This window comes from Vidua chalybeata, chromosome 12 (assembly GCF_026979565.1).
Source record: "Vidua chalybeata isolate OUT-0048 chromosome 12, bVidCha1 merged haplotype, whole genome shotgun sequence".
Classification (NCBI taxonomy): domain Eukaryota; kingdom Metazoa; phylum Chordata; class Aves; order Passeriformes; family Viduidae; genus Vidua; species Vidua chalybeata.
The window spans coordinates 5,990,901-6,012,352 of record NC_071541.1 but is presented as its reverse complement, the minus strand read 5'-3'; the positions used below and the strand labels follow the sequence as shown (position 1 = coordinate 6,012,352).

The 21,452-nt window shown below is 45.7% G+C and overlaps 1 protein-coding gene across 1 annotated transcript in view; it reads right to left on the bottom strand.

The window, feature by feature from the left end:
• LRIG1 (leucine rich repeats and immunoglobulin like domains 1) overlaps positions 1-21,452 on the bottom strand; it is a 92,121-nt gene that overhangs the window by 53,403 nt on the left and 17,266 nt on the right. The window contains 1 exon segment of the mRNA XM_053954038.1: positions 2,789-2,860. Coding sequence (XP_053810013.1) covers positions 2,789-2,860 — 72 coding nt within the window.

Below are 21,452 nucleotides of genomic sequence, written 5' to 3'. Positions count from 1 at the left end.
AGTTGCCAGGCTGGTGTCAAGCTGAAATGGAGCCTGCTCAAAAATAGCACAGCTCTCCAGAGCTTTCAGTGAAAGGCACTTTAGAAAATAAAAGGTGAGTTGTTTGCAGAGGAATTTTAGCCTGGTTACTACTTTCTTTGCTACCAATGAGCCTGGAAAGCCTGAGAGCCATGAAGCCATCAGTTTGGTGGGTTCCATGATCCATATGACCCGAGGAAACCCCAGAAAGGAGCACAGGGCATACCCCACAGCAGCACCCTCCATCCACCCTTCCAACCAAGGAATGAGAATGGATGGACACCAGGGGATTTTCATCAGATGAAGCCACCAAAGGGGATGAGAGAAAGATCAAGTGTCCTGAAGGAAAGTAATGTCCCAGTCTAGCCCCTACCCTGAGCCTCCACCACTTATTTCAGAGCAAGTGGGATAACAGGGTTTTGCATCACTTTGAGCCACTAAATTTCATCCTACACAGACTTAAAACTTTTCTAAAAGCTTCTCATACATGCCGCCAAAACAAAGCACACAAACAACTGCCTAAACTCAGGGAAAAGCGTAGGGTAAATTCTGCTATGGCTTTATCACACTCTCAGTAAAGCAAAGCAGAGCATTGAAGATAAGGTATGAAGTTTAAATCTTTTGGTCTGCAGATATTTTCTTTAAATCAAGGGCAAACAAAATGTTTTCAAAATACACCACACTAATTATTCACATGGAGAGGCACACACAGAGTTTTAAGCCTTGTGTAATGCTCAGGAGCCACAGACAGCACGTTTGAAGCATCATGGGAGGTTCAGGTCTTATCAATGCATCTATTATTTGGGGCAATCTCTTTCCCTGAGGGTGCCTTGGTTTGCCCAGCACAGCGTGCACAGAGAAACACTGACTTGCTCTCCAGACATGCCACAGCACGATGCTTATTTCATGAATGTTTGTAAAGTGCTTAAAAAAAACCCTCAGAAAGAAGATGCTCTGGCAATATAGATGTGGTTCTCCTTGTGAAATGAAGTTTATTTCAGTGGTCTGTGGTTTAGCTGTTATTCAAAAGCAACCAAGATTAGTAGATAGGGCTTTTAATAGAGCTTCTCCCTCACACTTCCCAGAGCCTGCCTTCCAGGCTCTGCTCCAGACCTCTGCCTCCCCTCCAGTCTCCCATTTCTGACTGCTCCCTTTCCCTCCTACTCACTCTTCTGCTCTCTCCCTGTTCCCTAACCCTGTCTTTCTGACACAGCAAGCAGCTCTTATCTACCCATTACACTGTGGCTGCATTACTTATCTCCCCAGAAACCCTGACACCTTTTTACAGCATGTAACTGTTCAGTGCAGGGCTTGTCCTGCTCTTACCCACATGCAGCACTTTGCTCAAGGGAATCCCTGCCTGGGGAATCAGAAGCCACACACCCTGTGCTGTCTGAAGTCACACACCTTCAGGCACTTCCATGAATAAAAGCTATTGCTAAGCCACAGTCATGTTAGGATAATTCTAAAGTCTCATGGAATCAGGACTGCAATTCTCTTCTTTAAGCACAGAGCAATTTAAGGCTTTCCACAGTGAAAAGAGAAGTTGAGAAAACAGATCCTACAGGCAGTGTTCTGCTGACCCACATCACTTTCTCTCTAAAGATCGTGCAGAGCTGATTTCAGAGCACTGCAGTCACTTCTGATAAACATTCCGCACTTATGATTCCCAGCAAGTCCCTACTATTCATGTAAACAGAGGAGCCAGGGGCCATCAGGCCAGGAGAGAGATGCTACATTAATCTCCACAGTCCAATCCAGCAGGCATCAGTCGGGAGAATTCCACTTTTGCCTATTTAAGAATCACAGGATCTGGCCCCTCCATGAATCCCAACACTTAATGAAAACAGACAGAGGACAAGAGCAAATGCTTGATAGAGCACAGTATTGTTTCTGAAAGGAAATGTTTTTTTCAGTTTCCCATGAGGCACCAGTAGCTCTTCAAACAGAGCCCAAACCTCAAGTATGCCAGTCATTCACCAGGCAAACATGAGCTCATTACCTCAGCCCACCGCCTGCAACTTCAGTCACTTTTGTTTTTTAAACCCCAAAATTCAGAACTCCAGGAGTCCCTGTGAAGGGCTGACGGTGCAGCCCCTCTCTGAGTGGAACTGCTGAGCCTTCACAGAGATCAGGAGCTTGGAAAACCTGCAGTTCACTAAAATAGGTTTGCTTTACCAGCAAGGAGGGTCTGGCACAGCCACTCAGACCTTCACCAGCTCCTCTTTTCCCCACCAGAGCAGAAGACAGCTCTGCTGGTTTAGCCTCTTCTAGCAAGACTTACAACAGAATTTGTTCTGGTTCCAAAAGGAGCACGAATGTGTGAGAGAGGAGGAGGCACAGTTAAGTGCTTTGTTATCCACTACACTACACCTTTGTTTCCTGGGAGATTTGGGCTAGGTTGGCATCAGGTATCACAATCCAGGCTGCTGTGCCTTGCTTCAGGGTTATGCTTTCAGCAAGGAGCTTTGTGTTCAGGTGTGCTGAACTGCTGCCTCCAAGCATTGCACAATACCCAGGGAGGCAAACTCCAATGATTTCCAATAACAGCTCTGCTGTTTTAATTGGGATGTTGTGTTCTGCTCATTGATTAGTTTAAAAAAAGCAGCCCAGATACAATATGGAGGGGAAAAAACCTCCACACCAAGTCAGACCTGCTCATTCAACTTAGCTAGAGGAAGGTACTGTCTTAGGAAACGAGATATAATTTCCTCACAGCCCATAAGCAGCCCTGGCAAAATACAATTAAAACCTTTGAAGGAATACTTACACTTCCTGCAGGTTCAACAGCTCTGCAAAGACAGAAGGATCAATCTCTGCCAACTTGTTGTAGCTCAGGTTTCTGTTAAAGTAAAAGACAGAGGGATCAGCAAAATACAGTCACCCTGCTCAGCAAAACAGAGTCATCTTAATTATTCTGGATTGCACTGGGAGGGTTTGGGGTTTGGTTTTTTTTTTTTAAAGAGAACTTAAATGGGAGAGCAGCAGTTTTCTGCTGAATACACAAGTGAGTTTAGTTCCATGACAAAAATGTTATCTAGCTCTCCCCAAGCTACTTCCTCTTTTGCAGTAGATTAGTGTGGTTTTAATTTGTCTTCATATTACACAATTACATTTATTATTCTACTATTGATTATTTCCAACCACAAAACTAATCACACATGAATAGAATGTTTCCTGACAAATTAAAATCTGAACTGAAACAATCAACAAACCTTCCACTGAATATTTTATAGCTATATTCACACAGGGTATTTTTTTATACCACTGTGTTACACACAAAATACACATACAGAAACATACAGAGGTATGCACACTCACTATGTGTAAACATAAAATATATTCTACATTTTCTAACAAGATTATATAATTAGTCTATCACCAAATGATTTTTTTTTTAAATCCATGAATACAGCTTTCAAGCCACACAGCAGTACACACTTTGGTCCTCACAACCCTTAGCCAACACTTTCCAACTATCCAACAGCCCAAATCTAAACCTAAATCACATTCTAGCACCAATGGATAACAAATGGGTTGTGCTGTACTATCTGAAAGCAGGCTGGTGGGAGAGCAGATCTGCCTCACAGGACATCCCTGACTGGAAACACATCCAGAGCTCAACATACTGCAGGAAGGAACACACTGCAAGGATTGCTAGGGACAGCAAACAGGCAAAATAATGCAAATTAAGTGCCAAATCCAGAAAACACAAGCAAGAGCTTTGCCATGCTCTGCTGTAGCAGCACACAGTGCAACAGCAGAGTCTTCCCTCCAAGATATGCACTCTCAGCACACCACAAAGGACAGGTCAAACCTGCAGCTAGGACTAACCAGATCAATTAAGACCAAGTGACTAATGATGCAGAAAGTAACAAGTGCTTTAATTACCATTCTGTATGCAGTGCTGGCATGTTTCTGTGAGTGTGTAATCTAAAGAGGGAGGAGGCAAATTGATGGGTGGTAGCAGAAAAGCAACCACAGTAAATTGTAAGGAAATTGTGAGGGGGACTTCTTTAATTTTATTTTGCTCCACACCCTGCTCTCGGATATTACCCTAGGTAAAATTCAACCCTCGTGCCTCCTCTGCAGGGAGGTTACACCCTCTTACTGCACCTCTGAACACAACCCAAAAGATTCATGGCCTGATTTTAGATTAGCCCTTGAACATTGAGCTGCTTATTTCAAACCACCAAGCCAGTCTGACTAGAAAACTGGCCAGTCTTCCCTGGTTTGGGTTTTACTTTGCTTTAAAACTGTGCCCACAGAAAGCAAGCAGGTCTGCAACCCGAACAGGTTAACAGGATCTAAGTCACATAGGCACCTACTGAACTTCTACCAGTGCTCCATGACCCAAGAGCTGAGGCACACACAAAGAAAAAGCAGCTGCCAGAAGAGTACTGATGGAAAATATCTCTTGAAGTGCTCACACTAACACACTGCACTCTGTGGCAATGCAGAGAGAAATCCAGGCTCACAGCAGCCTTACAAATACCAAGACTTGAAAGACTGCAAAGCTTACCAACTTTGTGTGATTAGCAGGAAGTGATAAACACCTCTTTCAAGCTAAAAAGCAGATATTGATCACCTGCCCTCTTGCAATGCATTTATGGGAAGTCCTCAAAGCATTCCCCTGCATGAGGGACTCATTTGATGGCTCTCACATCACACCATTCCCCATCATTTCAGCTGAAGGCAGCTCTTGCCCAAAATGTTCAATTTTTGCCAACACCTGCTGTGGAAGAATGCTCTACAAATCAACAATACAGGCTGGCTCTTAACAGAGCCTAGAACTGAAGCTATACAGGAGTGTAAAACCTAACCAAGCATCTCAGTTTAAAATATGCTGTCCTGTAAGCCCCTCCTGTCTTTTAAAACACTCAAGAGACCTTTAAATCAATACCAGCCTACAGCAGATATCCATTTCACTATGAACTCAAAGGCATTTATCTAAATAAAAGTCAAACTGCAGTTTAAACTCAGAGTGTGTTTGAAAGCCAAGTCCATATTCATAGCACAATTACGAATTAAAGTGCAATTTGCCCACAGATTACATTACTACTTTTTTTTTTTTTTTAACCACACAGTAAGATCAGGTTGGAGCTTGTCCCTGCCTGATCTACAGGCAAAAAGAGAAAATACAACAGGTAACGTCCTACAGGCTCAGCACAATAAAGCCAATACACAGAGATATGAGGGACAAACTAAAAGAGGAAAATACAGCCAGACATGGCAGTGCATGAATCCATCTGTTTTCATGTATTTCTATGCCCTTTACTGCAGCCAAACTTCACGTTTTTCAGGTAATGTATTTCTCCTCAACACATTCCTCTGCCATAGGCTAAGAGGCTGTTTTATGAAGCAAGAAACAAGAACACATGCACCAGAACTGATCATCCCTGCACTTGCCAGAGGGACCAGATCCCTGGCTTAGCCTGTGCTCAAGCACTGGGTGACATGGACATGAACCTCCAAAGTTCACAAGTGAAAAAACAAAGATCTTCACAAATTAAAGGATTTCACGGCCACAGTTTAACATCACCCAGAGAGATTTTCTGACTATTGCTGCTGCCATTCAGGACATTTGAACATCACAAGTCACTGCACAAGTAGCTGGCTCTTCAGATAGCACAGACAGATTTTGCTGCACCAGCAACAGAAAGACTTCCTCAACAGCTGCTGCGGAAATGCAGGTGAACTCCATCCTCTTGCACACCAAAGTCTTCAGTTCTCCCCACACTACTCACCCCAACCACACCAAGTATCCTCACTAAATGTACACTATACTGCTCAAAAATCAGTGGGGAAATGAAAGCTAGAAATACAGTCAGTGCAAAATAAACAGGAGACTTGAAATTACATAGATATGCCAAAATAAAGTTTACTGAGTTTCTGGCACTAGCTGTACTTTAACTTATATTAAAATACCCAAGAATTTCTAGCCTGAAGCATTAGCAATCAAAGGATGTGTTCTCTCTGATCCCCTCGCTAGGCAGTCTGTGGCATGCCAGTCACAGCGTTTAAGTGAGAGAAAGAATTAACGTGCTCCAATAGATAGATCATTGGGACTGGGAGTCAGGAAACCTCTGTCTATTCCTGGCTCTCTTAATCTCCTGCTGTGTGACCGGGTCATGTCACATCACCTCTCCAGAGCTTTTGTTTCCACAGCCACCCTTTGTCTGTCTTGTCTATTTAGACTGTAAATAAGATTGAGGTAGGTATTGTCTTGTTTTGCCTGATGCTGATGAAATGAGGCCCCAGTCTTGGTTGGGCTCCAGTAATGCAAATAAAGAAGGGAGCTCAAAATTTGAGGTCATGGGTGCACGCGATGTTCTCCTACCCCTAAATGTGGGTCCCAAATGTCCAGCAGTGAACGAAGCACTGCAGGGCCTTTATTGTCCCCACCAGGCTGGCCTCTCTGAGCTCAGCAGACCAGCAGTGGAGGGTGACTGGAGATGCCAAGCCTGGGGGCACAGCTGTCCCATCACTGAAAGCTGTCCCATCACTGAGAGCTGTCCCATTTGCTGCTCCTCTGTAGCACAGAATGCATTCCTTCTCGAGGAGCCCTTGGGATGATGCCACAGTGTCACCCAATGGATCACCAAACAAATGTTTCTGCCATCAGTTTTCCAAAATGTCTTCCTCAAGGAAAGAGAGCCATCAACTCCCAACACCAAAACCCTGTCCTTTCCCAAATCAGCACCTGCCCAACCCTCTGAGGTATCTCTCATCCTGAGCACCTCTTCAAAGCCAGTTTATAAAGCATCACCTACAGTGTTTTATGCCAGTTCCAAGAGCCCATGTCTTTGGTGCATGTTCTGCCCTGGCACCTACATGTGAGGTTAGCTGAGCCCAAATGTGGGACTGCCCACGAACTGCTCAGTGCCCTGGGCCTGCTCCTCTGCATGGGCTTCTGTTGAATTACTCATGGAAGGATATTTTGATCCCTCCAAGACAACTGTGGAAAGAAAACAGAAGTCAACTAATATCAATTCAAGAGCCTGAGCTGTGAGTTCAGGGAAGCATCCTACAAAGGTTAGAAATTCTATAGCTGGCAGAGGAGAAAGAGCAGAACCACCAACCTGAGCGGCCCCTATCATTCAGATTGTTTTTTTCATATCAGTTTCTATTGAAAAGGAAAAGCTGGTAAGTGTTTTTAAACTTTATTCCGATTTACTGGCATGAAAAGTGCTCTGCATATTATTTATCCATTACAGACTTCAAGTCTTCCTTGTATTGGCTAATCCAACAATGTAGGGTTTTCCCCTCCTGTTACTAAGATGCCCATGATCAGGAACTGAGAGCCTGTTAAATCAATATGGGAAGGGCCTTGTTCTGTCTTTTCAGCCATTCCTGACTCCAAGTAAGAAAGCAGTGTTTGCCTTTGCTTGGCATTGTGAAAGTGGCACTGTGGATCACTGAACACCACAGAGAGTGAAATTAAAGTCTTGTTAAATAACTGGGTATTTTCAATCTCCCAAAGGAAATAATGCTGTCACAGAAAGAGTCCTGCTGGCCAGTGAGGTGGGATCAGTCAGTTCCTTGACCTGTGGGAGGCCAGCCCTGCCCCCTTGGGCAAGGTGCAGGGTAGATCAGGAGTTTATGTACAAGTTTTGGCTCTGCTTTGGAAGCTTGACCAGTGCAGAGAAAGCCACCTACCTCTCTGTTGGAAACAGGAGCAGCCTGTCTGGCTCACCAGTCAAAGGAACAGAGACACACATGGCTCCTGGTCTCTGCTCACCACAATGATGGCTGAATTCTGTTCTGCAAGGTGAAAGTTTCCAACCCTTGCATCAAAACCATTTATCTGTCAGTACAGAGGATTATGTCAAAAGTGTTTCTGCACCTTTTGATGACAGGCATTGGAGAAAAGGAGGATGGCTTGAAATTCTGTCACTGCCAACTGTGGTTTTCATTGAACACTTTGTCAACCGTTGTCATAACACAACTTTTCATTGCTCCTGCACAAAAGGGAGCTGAGGGCCCAGAACAATTGAGCCCTGCAGTAGAAATTCCTCTGGCTCATCTGTCGAAAGATAGCTGCCTAGTCTGCAGCTTCCTGAATAGGCACCATCCTCTTCCCACATGTTTGTAGATGGCTTTACAGCGCTGGAATGGAGGCCCCGTGCACACTTGAGTGGGTATGAAAAGCATGGCTGCAGCTGAATTAGCTTGGGGATGGGGGCCAGGGGAGCAAGAGAGGGAGCACACTGCCCATGCTAAAAGTGTTCAGCTGTGCAGGAAGAAAGCACACTTAAATGTCTCTTTTAAACAAGCTTGTGAGGTGCCAGAGAGATGGCAGTGTCCTTGTAAGCAGTGACAGGTGAGCATTAATGCTGAAGCACAAAGCCACCAGAGATTGCATGGATTCAGGTGGTTGTATGGACAGTCAGGACAGAAAGAAGTAGCTTTAGGCCATTTTTGATTCCTGTGCACAGGACAAGTCCAAAGTCTACTCCCATGAGGCAAGAGCAGCCAAACAACTACTGCAGCCTCTTCTCATTAGACCTGTGCTCCAGACCCTTCCTCTGGACATGATCCAGCATCTCACTGGGTGCCACTGGCCTTCTTGGTCACCTGGGCACTCACTAGCTCATGTTCAGACAGCTGTCAACCAGCACCTCCTGGTCCTCTTTCACCAGGCAGCTTTTCAGCCACTGTGCCCCAGGCTGAGCCCCTTGTGATTCCTGTTCTAGGGGACCCCGAGTACAGTGTGCTGCCTACAGTGCAAAGCATCCAGCTTACAAGAGACTCTGAAATGGAGCCCAGAAATGGCCCACACCAAGCATGGGGCAGAGCTGCCTCCTAGAAGGAGGTAAGAGCACCAAAACACAGGGCACCAGCGAGGTGGATGCCCCAGACTGCTGCTCTAAGTGCTTCGGAGAGAAGGGGACTCTGCAGGACATGGAGAGGCTACACAGCACCCACATGGGTGAAGCTGTGTCCCACCACTGAGAGGTTCTGATAGTGGCTCAGCTGATGTGCTCACTCAGGCTTTACTTATGTCCTTGTCCAAATTAGCAGCAGCAGCATTGTATTGGCTTGGGTTAACAGCCTGCTCATATAAGGGGCTTTATGTGCAGGAGGGAGTCAACTTAAGGGCAGCCCTCAAGACATAATATGAGCTAATTTGACAGTGAAGACAAACTTTGAGAGGTCATCCAGACACCAAGAAAACTGCACCATGAATCACTCTCAGTCATGACCAACGATACTGTCTAAAGGAAATTCCTGTAGCATGATCCCCAAAGAATTGATACCACACGGATCCCAGCAAATGCATGCAGCCATTAATGCAAAGAACACTAATTAAAACCACATCACTGACAAGTATTGTGCCAGACTACAATTTAATTTAGCATGTGGTCGGTATGGTTACAGAAATTTGGGAATGATCTTACCTTCAAGTGACTTTCAGGGACACATTTTCAGCCTTGGCCCTTCCTCCTGCTCTGCCAGCCTGCACTCACAGCTTTGGGTGCACACAGATCACACATCTGGCCTCACAGAGGTGCCTGGTGAGCACCCACCACACCTGGTCAGCTCACACAGGGCTGTAAATGTAAATATCTCTACCACTATGGCCTGCCAGACTCCAGCAGGCAGCACAGCATGAGCAGGCACACTCTCAGGGCTGAGGAAAGGCAGGACTCCTCTGCAGGAGCACTGGGTAACACTGCAGGGCTGCTGGGGCTTCCACATCTTCTACACCAAGAATTTTTACAGGCTTATTTGTCTCTTTCAACAGGGCAGTGTCAGGTTATTTTAGGCCCTGTTTGGCTTACACAAATGTGTTTTGACAAAACCTAGGATCCCATTTCCTCCTATTTTAATAACCTCAGCAAAACTCAAGTATGAGTTCTTGTCTCCTTTTTTTCTTTTACTTTTCTTGAAAGATCATCTCCTCCAAACACCCCTATTTTCTTTCTTGAGACAGAAGGCTTAGATGCAATTTAATCTACATAATCACACATATATGCAAATACTCCATAACACATGTAGAAATCACCTGGGTAACCCAGGTACTCATGACCTCATGCTATGACTCTGCACCATCAGAACAGACACAAGCATACTCATTTCACCAGAGCTTGGTCCTGGCCCACTCAACAAGTTTTCTCAGTATTTCAATTGCTCCACATTCAAAAAAAAAAAGCGAAGTGAGATTTCAAGAAGTGAAGTAATTTGAAAGGCATCCAGTGGCCTCAGTGGCAGGGATAGGGCTGTGAGCCCCTGTCCCTGCAGCGAGATCCCCCCAGGCCCCTCTGTTTCCTGGGGACAGGTACAGCCCTTCCCAGCAGCTTCTCAGGGACTCAAACCAACAGAGGACAGCAGGGCAAAGGAAGCACAAGTGACAAAGTATTCAACAATGCTTTTTCTGCTTCTGAGAAGAGCACTAGCCACAGGCACACAGCCTGCAGCCACTGAGGCTGCAAAGCCTCCTGTTGGGGCCACAAGTTCCTCTGCCCCCAACAAGAGAGCCCAGTCAAAGGCAGCATTGTGTGCAGGGAACAGGGGATGCTGCAGGGGTTGGGGCAGGCAGGATTTAATTGCAGCAATCTTTCTCTATATTTGCCTCTTCCATTAGGCTGCACTGCCTGAAGGAGAAGGATCCTCTCCAAAACACACTGAGGCATCAGCTCCAAGGACTGCATCAAAGCAAAAATACATTTCAAAGGGGGCATGAGCATCTAAATAAGAATAACTGTATTTAATTTCATGTAAAGCAATCCTGCCGTGCCATCTGTGACAGGTAAGCAGTTGGAAGGAAAAGCAGGATGTGGAGGGTTTTTTAACCCACAAACAAAACTCCACCCATCATCTGCCCTGACACCCATAGGGTTTGTTCTGGGTTTATTGCTTTAATTAAAGTGCTAACTAGTGCCATGAGAAAGACATAGCCCTAAAACCAAAAGCCTGCAAGTTGGTTGCTTGACTACATATGACCAAAATCACCTTTTTCTAATTTGATAGCAAATTTCTTTATTGGTGATTTTGCATCCACAAAGCAAAGCAGACTGTCTCTTAAGCCACTGGAGCAAGGACTGGATACCCCAGCTTAAACAGAATACTCACCAAACAAATTGCTCCTACTTCCATCACTGCTGTTTTTCTTTGGTAATCAATAAAGGCCACGACTTCTTTACTAACATTTTCAATTAAGGTTCCCCACTGTGTATTCAACATATTAAACCAATTTATTGAGTATTAATAACTATGTCATTTACTAGACATATCTACCTTAGAACTGCTCAGCCTCCATTAACAATAACAAGATACATTGATAAATCAGCATTAAGTGCTATTTACAGTTTCAAAAATGGCTCCTTTTGCAAAGCAAATATTTTCTTCTGAAAGTTGTGCAACTCTTTACAAGTACTCACAGCAGATAAACCATATTAAACCTTTGGCTTTTTCAGATGTTTGGGAAGACCCACAGCAGCATGTTTGACTGCTAACAATCAAACCCTCCCACCACATGACTTTGCAAAATCCAGCTGTGGGTTAGGAGTTGAGTGCAGAGAGAAGAGAGAGTGATAATTCAGAAATTCCTCAAACATTGTTCAACATTTCCATGATTTTAGAAAACTTCCAAGGTCAACCATTCAGTAATACCGAATAACCCATATTTCAAGTTTTCTCAAAGAACACAGAATTGTAATGTGCTCTGCTGTCTTTGGGGGATTCAAATGGTTTCAATCCTATCTGCAAGTGTTGCTGGTAAGTTCAGAGACCTTAACCAGCCAAAATATTTTTCCACTGCTCCCACACCACTTTTTAATCAGAAATATTAATTTAGTAAATGCACAACAGGTTGCCACTATCTGCCACTACCCAGCAGCACCACGTCTGCATTCCTGCACAGCAGGCTGGGGGATCCCCAAGCCCTGAGGAAGAAATTTCAGCACACAGCTGGAATTACCCTTTTGCAGAGCCCACCCTGAGTGAGACTTGGCCATGCCTGGCCCAGTGGCAGCACTGGGCATGGCTCTGCCCAGTCAATCATTAATGGTGGGGACAGGGCACACAACCCTCTGCCACTGTGTTTGCTCAGCCACTCTCTCCTGGCTCTTATTAATAGTTAATCAGGAAGGACTGATCTCCCGCCCAAAACATGCTTGCTGAGAAGTGGCACCAAGGAATATTTGTGCATTGCTTAAAACTAGTCAGGCCAAGAGTAGGGGGAAAAAAAATTTTAAAAAAGCAGCGTGCAGATTTTTCCTGTGGCCCAGGCATGGGGGCTCACTCCAGGCTTGCTCCAGCTTCTCCTGCACTTGATGCTGCTTTCCACCCACACTGAGGGGCTGCATCACCTCCTGCTCTCAAACAGCAATGGTACCTAAGTGTTTTTAGAGGCTTTTCCCAGACAGAACCACTGCTGTCCTTTCACCACAGCACACGGCTGTTTCAGTGGTGGCTGCTCCTCCCCAGCCACCCAGTGCATGTGCTGTGCTGTCACCAGGAAGCTCTCAGCAGATGGGCTGAGGTGAAGCTCTGCCTCCTCAGATGTGCTGTGAAATTTAACGGGCCCAGGGACCAGAGCCAGCAGAGCCCACCCAGCGGGGCCAGCCAGGACAGAGGCAGTGGTCAGCCCTGCCCCTCTCCTCCCCCTGCAGCAGTGACTCTGATCTCACAGAACACCCAGGCAGCTCTGCACAGTGGAAATAAAGCCCTCTCTGATCAGTCTGAGTGGAATTACAGCGCTGGACTCCTTGCTATGCCCACCATAAAGTTACTCAGTTTGAAATCTACCAGAGCAAGGACATTCCTGGCACTTTCCAATGCCATGGGCTGAAACTGAGAGGTTGGCCAAATCCAAACATCTTGTGTGTGGAAAGGAATGATGTATATAACCTCAAACCATCTCAAGGACTAGTTACCCATGGGCTGTCTGTGGCTGGCAGCACTGCATGGTGCAGGGCCAGCTCTAATCCCCCAGAGGTGTGAGGAACACATGGCAGACAGCTCTCCATTCCCAGTTTAAAAATAGCTCTTCTCTGTAATAAAGAACAGCATTTTAAGGGCAAAACCTGAAGATTTTAAGCTAAAAAAAAACCCTAAGCTGGCCGTCCTGGCTGGAGGTGTATGGTTTACACAAGCATCCATCCCCTTTCCTTTCGAGTAATCAATGTCCAATCATAATGCACTTCCACTCCGAGCACTTTTGTACTGCCAACAAAGCACCAAGCAATTTAATGGATTTCTGCCCCCAAATTGGAAGCTGTACTACATCCAACTGATTCAATTTGTTCAGCCTTAGAGGAAGCCCCGGGAACAAAATGCTAGAAATAAAACCACATGCACTGATAACATTACAGAAATAGATACACCAAGAAGCAAATGTTCTGTCCCTTTTATCTGACCTCCAACTTGGTTTAACTGACCTTCAAGATGGAAAAACTGCATTTAAAACAAGCCATTTCCACTTAGATCAAGAATAAGACAAGAGTGAGTGAGCGTGTAACTGTGTGTGTGTGAGTGTGCTCTATAAAAAGTGCTTTCCTACCTCGATGTTAACATCGGGGTCAGCTGTCAGAACAAGCATTCAGACTTTTTGGCATAACTCTTGTATTGGTTTTTGCCACTGGGACAGCAGCAATGTCAAAGATGGAGGTGGAGCTGAAGCCTCTGCCCAAGGAATGCCAAAAAGTCACTGAGGGAACAATTGAACCTATTGCTGCTTTACACGCCAGCCTTGACATTCCTTACATACAGCAGAATCTCACATCTGTGCATTCATATTTAAATAATTGACAGTGTACATGACCTTCATGTGCATTTACAGACACAAAGGCAGTTCTGAACACAAACACATACCCATGCATGTGGCAATACAATTACAGTGATGTACACAGCTAGAAAGGATTTATCAGGGGAGTTTGGGACAGCTGTACAACTTACGATTAAGTTGTGAAGAGTGCTAGTAAAATATCTTTATTGCACTCTGCCCCAGCATATAATGTCACATCTTTTACAGAAGCACTATTTTAAAAATCTTTGAGAGCTTTACAGCTTTCATTGCTGCTGTTTTTCAGCTCCTTCCACTTACAAAGCCAGATTTCTGTATTAGTGCAACTCAGACTGCAGAAAGTCTCAAAAGGAGAAAAAGTTATAGGCAATTAAATTTTAGAAAGTCCTTCAAATGAGCTTGCTCTTCCCCAAGTCTGGTATCTCAGAACTTTGCAGCATTAAAAGTCAGCCCTTATTTCCACGGGCTGCAGTTTTTTGCTCTTTGGATCTCTTAAGCTTTCAGGAGTCCTGGGCAAGTGAGGCTCCAGGCAGAGCCAAGGGGAAGCAGCTGCTCATGAGCCCACATTTGCTCCTGCTCCCCACCTCTGTGTTGGGGGCCACTGCAGCTGAGTTTGAACCCTGCATTAGCATCAGTCAGGCACCAAAGCTCTCTTTCAGATCAGAAAGGTATTTTTTCATCTACTTCAAAGGGCTCTGATGTACTTTGCTGGATGGATGCCTTGATTTATTATTCAATGAACTCCCTTGGATTTGCAGTTTCTCAGCTAAAGACATCACAGCTAATTCAAAGGGAATGCAGATGTTTAAGCTTCAGTCAAAGAACAAACTTTCCCTTCTATAGATTTTTATCCTTTCCACATTGCAGAGGGGAGGGGAACATTTCCCAATTATTTTGCTATGGGAAACAATAAAGAACCCACTCTCCCTGCAAAATTGCTGGATCCAGAAGATACTTGGATAAATTGATTTTTTCTTCTTTCAACTATTATTAATGGAATCACACGGCCCCTCTTAGCATTTCAGATAAGATTTTTTGTTATAAATATCTTAGTTTCTGCTCACCAGAGGATATGTATTTGTCACAGGAGCTCCAGCTCCAAGGACAGGAAATCCCTTCATCTGAAGGGATGCTGCAGTCAAGCAACAAATTCTGCAGGAAGATGTTAAAAGGCAGACAGGTCCTTCCTTCTTGCTTTGAGCCCACCTCACTCAGGCATAATCCAAAGGAGATGCCATCTTAAACTTACCTAATGGCCTCTCAAATATTTTTAAAAAGTCCCATAATGGAACTCCATGTGGGTGGCCACCTGGCTGCCCTGAAAATAGAAAAGCTAACGCTGCAATTTGGCCAGGAACAGAAATACCCTTTCCCTCTGATGAGTGGTCCCTGTGAGCCCAGGCACCGTGCCAGGGGCTCACCATTCACTACACGACCTGCAGCTCTCACAGGGCTAAGGGCTCCAACCCCTGCTCCAAAATGGGATTATTTGGGAAACATGGATGCAGAAGGTGCTCCCAAGGTTTGTTACTGCACAGTGAGGGACACAGGTGCACTCATTGCTTGGAGAATTCAAACTATGTCCTTTTGAGAGTAGATAGATTAATGTCTATGAAAATAGTAAGAAATGTCACCATTTCAAGGAAATCAGAGAAAGAATAGTTAGGGCTTGTGGAAAGCACTCCTGCTCTAAGCACAGACAGCACTGGGAAAAAGAAGTGCAGCAATTCACATGAAAAGATGAAGAAATCCTGAGATGAACCATGATGGAGAAGCCAAAGCACCCTGCAAGAGGAGACATGTGAGGGATGGAAGTGGGCAAGCCCAAGGAGACCAGAGGGTGACAGCACCTCCATAGGTGAAAAACCATGGGAAAGAACCCCTGTGCAATTCTCACCACATCTGTACAGCCACAAAGAACAGACAGCTGCAGCAAACTGCCAGGCTGTGACCTGCCTGAAGGAGAAAAACTTCCTCAGTGCTTCCCAAAACTGGGCACTGCCAGGAGCAGGACCCTGGGTCAGACATCAGTGTGGGAGCACATGCTGTGCACACTCCCTATTCCCAGCCTGGCCAGACTTCAGCAATGCCACATTAAAAAAAAAACCACATTTTCCTCAATTTGTCACAGCAAGTGAGGTATGAAAGAAAAAAAAAACAAAAAACTTTCCAGATCTTCCAAACCCGCCAAGTCTTTGCAAACCAATCAAAATTGTGTAAAAATAAATTGCAGTGCATTTTATAGGGGAAAATAACTCTACTGCAACTGGAAACACATAATCTTACTTTTCTCTAACAAAACCTACAGGAAATGGCTCTGCAAAAGTTAAATAAGTGATACTGGACTTTCTCCAGAGTGTTGTATAGGAAGTAACTGCAAAAATGACTGCCCAATTTAACCTTTTGTCCAGACTGCACTACAGAGCCACACCACAGAGGTATCTGGCTGATGTTAACAATCCTCTGGTGTATTCTCTAGACCTGCAGCAGAGAGAGCAGGTTATCTCACACATGCTCACCCTTGCCACGGCACAAAGCCCAGGCAGCCAACTGCTGATGGAAAACAGCATTGTACAATTTTTCCTTTCTCAGCCAGCAATTGGGTTTTATTTTGTTTTTTAAAGATGCAAAAAGCAGAGCAGATGCCTGCATGCCCTGCACTCAGACCTGTACCAGGCTGGCACTGCTGACATACCAAAGGTGTTCCATCCCTCTGCCAGACATCCATCCCTTTGGTAGAGATCTCATAAGGTGATATCAGAGTATTTGTGGGTGAAACCATTTTTTAGCACCCATCACTAACACTCACTGAGCTTCTGTCCCTTTACTCACCACCTCCACCACCCCAGGAAGGGCTGCAGCAAGTGCCAGGGAAGGATCTTTTGCTCCCAAGACACCTCAGAAACAGCACATCTGCCAAGAAACCTGGTGTCAATATTTGCCTGGAGCTCTGCAATCACACAATTCCACAAGCTGAGCCAAGCTGCCCTCCCCATCCTTTCTCCCCCACCATCCACATGGCTCCAGAGTGGAGAAGGTGCTGCTGCAAGCACAGGAAACAAGTCTGGTTTTAAGCCTTTGTTTCTTTTAGTTGAAAAGGAGGAACTACAGCTTTGTACATGCATATATACATACACACACATCTGCTGAATCCCCAACATTTCATTCAGTCTTCACTTTCCATTAAATACACTGTATTGGGGATGAAAAAAAAAATCTAAGAAGAAACCAAAGGCTTTTCCATATCCCCACAAAGCTTGGGTCCTGCATAATTACTTTAACCAGGACAGAGCTTCTAGAGCTGCAGAATACTGCTTGATCACATTAGCCAGCAGGAAACCATTTCATGCTCTTTTTTTCAGCAAATTTGACACCACCACCAAAGTTGCTCCAAGACACATTAAAAAAACACACCAAAAAACCACACCCATAGGGGAGAGAGCCAAAAAATAAGTCTAGAGCAAGGGAGGCTCACAATAAAATGCCCCCCATGGAATGACACTGAATTCAATACACTGAAACAGCCACTGGGAGGGAAGCCAATACACAGGAAAATTGCAATCAGCCTTGGGAATTAGCTCTTGTAGGTTGTTGCTCTTCCTGCAGCCCCACACTTACGTCAAGTCACGTGAACACAATTACATAAACTGTACCTTTTCCATGAACACCTTCACTGCGATAAAGGCTCTCATTTTGCTCCACATAAAAACACTCTCCACAGGTTTATAAGCTTTAATTGCTATGAGAACCCATAAAAAGTGCCCAAATAAGTCTATTTAATGGTTATACATTAACCATCGTACACCTCCAGGCTTGTGTTATCCACCTATTTGCTAAATCAATAAACTGCTCGTAGGCAAACTTTTGAAAAACATTGCTGCTGCTGAAAATGTTCCATTTCTGTTTACTAATAATTTCATAAAATTAATTGAAAACTCCTAGCCGTATCTGAAGTTTTCTGCTTTGTTCTTTTAGAGGAAAAAGCAAGGTATTTTTCAGCAAAGAATCAACCTCGAATATATCCTGTGCTTGAATTTGGATGCTGGCCCAAAAGGCGATGTAAGAGCAGTACAAATCCAGGCTGGGAAGGACTTGGGTCAAGAGAAATACGTGAGTGTGTGTGCCTGCAGAAACAGCTCCTCTGAACCTGAGAAGAACAAGTCTCCAGGAACTGCAATAAGCCTGGACAGCCAGGAGCAGGGAAGCTGTTCACATGAGCAGGACAAACAGGAAACCTTAGCAAGGGGTTCTAGGACAGCAAACACCCAAAAAACTTATTGGCAATTAAAATTAAGGGCATTGCCCTCAGTGGATTCACCCCTCTAGCCTCGCCTGCCACTGGGTGCAGACACACTGGTGGGGTCTGCAGCTCCCATGGGCCACATGCAACAGCACCAAATGAATTTAGCCTTACCACAACAGCCCTGAACCAGCCACTTCAGGAAATCCCTGCGAGGCTACCTGAAAAAGCTCTCTTGCAATGCCCCACACACCACGGTGGAGGAGGGCAGGCAGCATTTCAGTTCTCTGCCCTGTACCTAAGGGGACACCAGGCACCTGATGCAGCCCAACTGCTCTCGTTATGGCAATAAATGTTACCCTGGGCACTGGCAGATGTCCTGGTGTGCCATCACCCACCTCACAGACAAGTGCAGCTGACAGCAGGGCCACGAGGCCAACCCCAGCACCTCCTGCCTCCTCTGGGACTGGGAGAGGGGGAGCGAGACTGGGCCAAGCAGCCTGACTGCCATCCAGTGTTGATCAAATCCAACTATTTCATAAAGCTTCTGGTATGCCCAGCCAGCCTCAACAGTCTCTGTACTCTGCTGTGAAATCTCGAGGATATTTATGAAAAGTTGGCAAATGGCTCCTTAGACACCTTCCCCCACCCCCCTTAATAAGTAAAACTCAGTCTGAAATCCAGAGATGCACTCTGAAACCCCAGTGAGGCTTTCTTGTCCAAGCACTCCCTGAGCACTCCCAGCACGGGCACCAGAGCCCACTCTGTGACTTTGATCCCTATGGAGAAGGGACCATTCTATGGATGGGACCCTGAGCAGCCTGGTCCAGTGGGTGGCTTCCCTGCACAAGCCACAGGCATGGGAACTAAATGGGTTTTAAGGCCCCTTCCAACCCGAGCCTTTCTGTGATTTCAACGATTCCATGACTCTGGAGATGGGTAACCCAGCAATCTTTCCCTAAGCAGGTCCCCTTGTCCCACAGCAGCCCCCCAGCCCATCTGCAGAGCCACTTGCAGGGCGGCAGACAGACAGCGGGCACTTCGCACCTCCCCACCATAAACCTGCCCCGAGCAATTATCCAGCCCCTTTCCAGCTGGGAACACATTGCTGCCTCTTTTATGGCACCAGAGCTGCGAGGGCAGCTGGCCCCAGCTATGCACGGAGAGAAGCCAAAGGCCTCCAACAGCAGAGGAAATGCAAACACAGGGGGCTCACACTACCTGCCCCCCACCTGGACCCATCTTAAAAATTAATCCCAATTGTAAAAGCTGGAGTGCAGCCTGTATTTCAGGCTGAATAATAAGGCGAGGCCCTTATAAATAAGGAATCACTTACTATTCAGAGGGAGGGGAAATTATAAAGGTTATTTAAATTAAAAACAAGCCACACAAACAAATAAACCTCAGTGTCTTTCTCCCCCAGCCCCTCGCTGGCTGCCTGCTCTGCACATGTTATCTGCAAACTGCAGGGAAAACCGTGCCCCGCTCTGTCCCTGCTGTTTCACAATCTGCTCGCTCTGAACCTTACACCACGTCAAGAATTAAACAAACATTTCCTCCTTCTTCGGGATTTCCCCCTGCCCCATCTAGAGCTGGGATCCAAAGTCCAGCTGAGCAGCAGGCACGAGACTGAAGTGGAATGGTCAGCTCTGAGAGGTCAGCACAGTGCCCACCACCTCCAACAGCATCCAAGGGCTGGCTGGTGGTGGTGACAGAGCACAGAGATGCCTTGCATTGGGAAAAGCAGGAGGAAAGCTGTGGTGGGCAGGTGTCCATTGAAGCTTCCCACAAAACCAGCCCAGAAAACTGGAGAGGGTCTCTGTGAAACCCCAAGCATCCATCCCACTGCACCACTAAGGGAGAATGAATGCAACAAAGCACCAAATCTCCCCATCCCTCATTTCTGCATCATCAGTGAGGGGAACTTTGTAGCTCAGAAAGGAAAATGTCTGTGGATGTCTGTCCTCTTCCCCAATAAGTTTAAAAGTGGAATAAGACCAGAGGGCTGGGAAGGGTAAGGGAGCTCCTGCAGAACCAGGGGCAGGCAAGGGAGGGAGAGCAGCCAAGGGCCAACACAAATCCTTCACCCTTGGATGGCCTGGGCCCATCACTGCAGAAAAGAAGAGCCCTCCACACCCCCAAAATACACCACAACCAAGGTGGGAAAGGAGGGCAGTAATAAAATACAATCCAGAGACAACAGGAACACTCTGCAAAAGTCAATTAAAACCTTAGTCAGCCCTGGAGACACAAACCCTCAGGAAATTAGACTTCTTGTGCCCATTTTCACGCATATTACTGGGATTACAGAAAAATTCCATGAGAAGTCTTCTCTTAATTTGTCCACGTTACAAAACAGGTTTGTGTTACAATTTTGGAGTTTATCTTCCTTGGAAAACTCTGGTCATAGCAGGGAGCCAGCAAAGTGAGAGCATGATTTAAACCAAGGGGCTAAACACTGGGGAACAAAGTCAGGTTGGCTGAATTTTTCTGTGGTTGCTGCTACTTAATGGCAATGCCTCATTAAAATGTGGGATAAAGGAAGCTTTTGTTAATGACCTCCTCTTTCCCTCCCTCACGTACCTTCCCCTCAGGGTTTTGAGATCACATACAAAACACATCCTCAAGCTCCTCAAGGGATTTCTTTTTTTTCCCAGCAAAGCTAAGGCTGACAAGACTTGACATTCTTGAAATGTTTAAATAGGGGAAGAGAGAGAAACAACATTTTTTCAATCCCACTTTATGCATCGGAGACAAGCAAAAATTGGCCCAGGGCCAAAAGAAACCCAAAAAAATTTTCAAAAATATTTGCGAGATCATCTGAAATACTCCCAATGCTCCTGACAGGAAAGTCCCCAGCTGCACAGGGGACCCAAGCCCCCACACTGAATACTGCACATTCCTGCAGGGAGCTGTGGAGCAGGGAGACAGAACTGACAAGCCACCACACAGAGCTGCCAGTCTGTCCCCAAGCCCTCCATGGGGACAATGCCACCACCAGCATCACCCACAGCAGCACTCAGGCTCTGTGGGGAAGCCTCTATGGGAAGCTTCCAAGCAGGTGGGGAGCCCTAAAAAAAACCCAAAACCCACATCCCTGGGACTTGCTAATGAGCTTGGGATTTGGAAACCAGGCTAATGAAGAGGCAAGAGCCAAGATATCCAATTTCTGCCACATACCAGGAAAAGCACACTGCTATCAGTAGCCATTATATTAATTAATTCATACACCAGCCTATTTTGTAGCTTTTTCCAGGCTGGGATTTCACTTTCCTGATGCTGCAGGATAGAACTGGGCAAAGGAAAGGGTGCAGATGGAGCACTACAGCTTGCAATAAAACCACTGAGGGTGATACAAACCAGATGTGGATGGTAACCCCATGTGTTGGAGAGGTGTTACAGCTCCATACGTCAGACACAGCACGTCAAACACTCCAGAGCAAG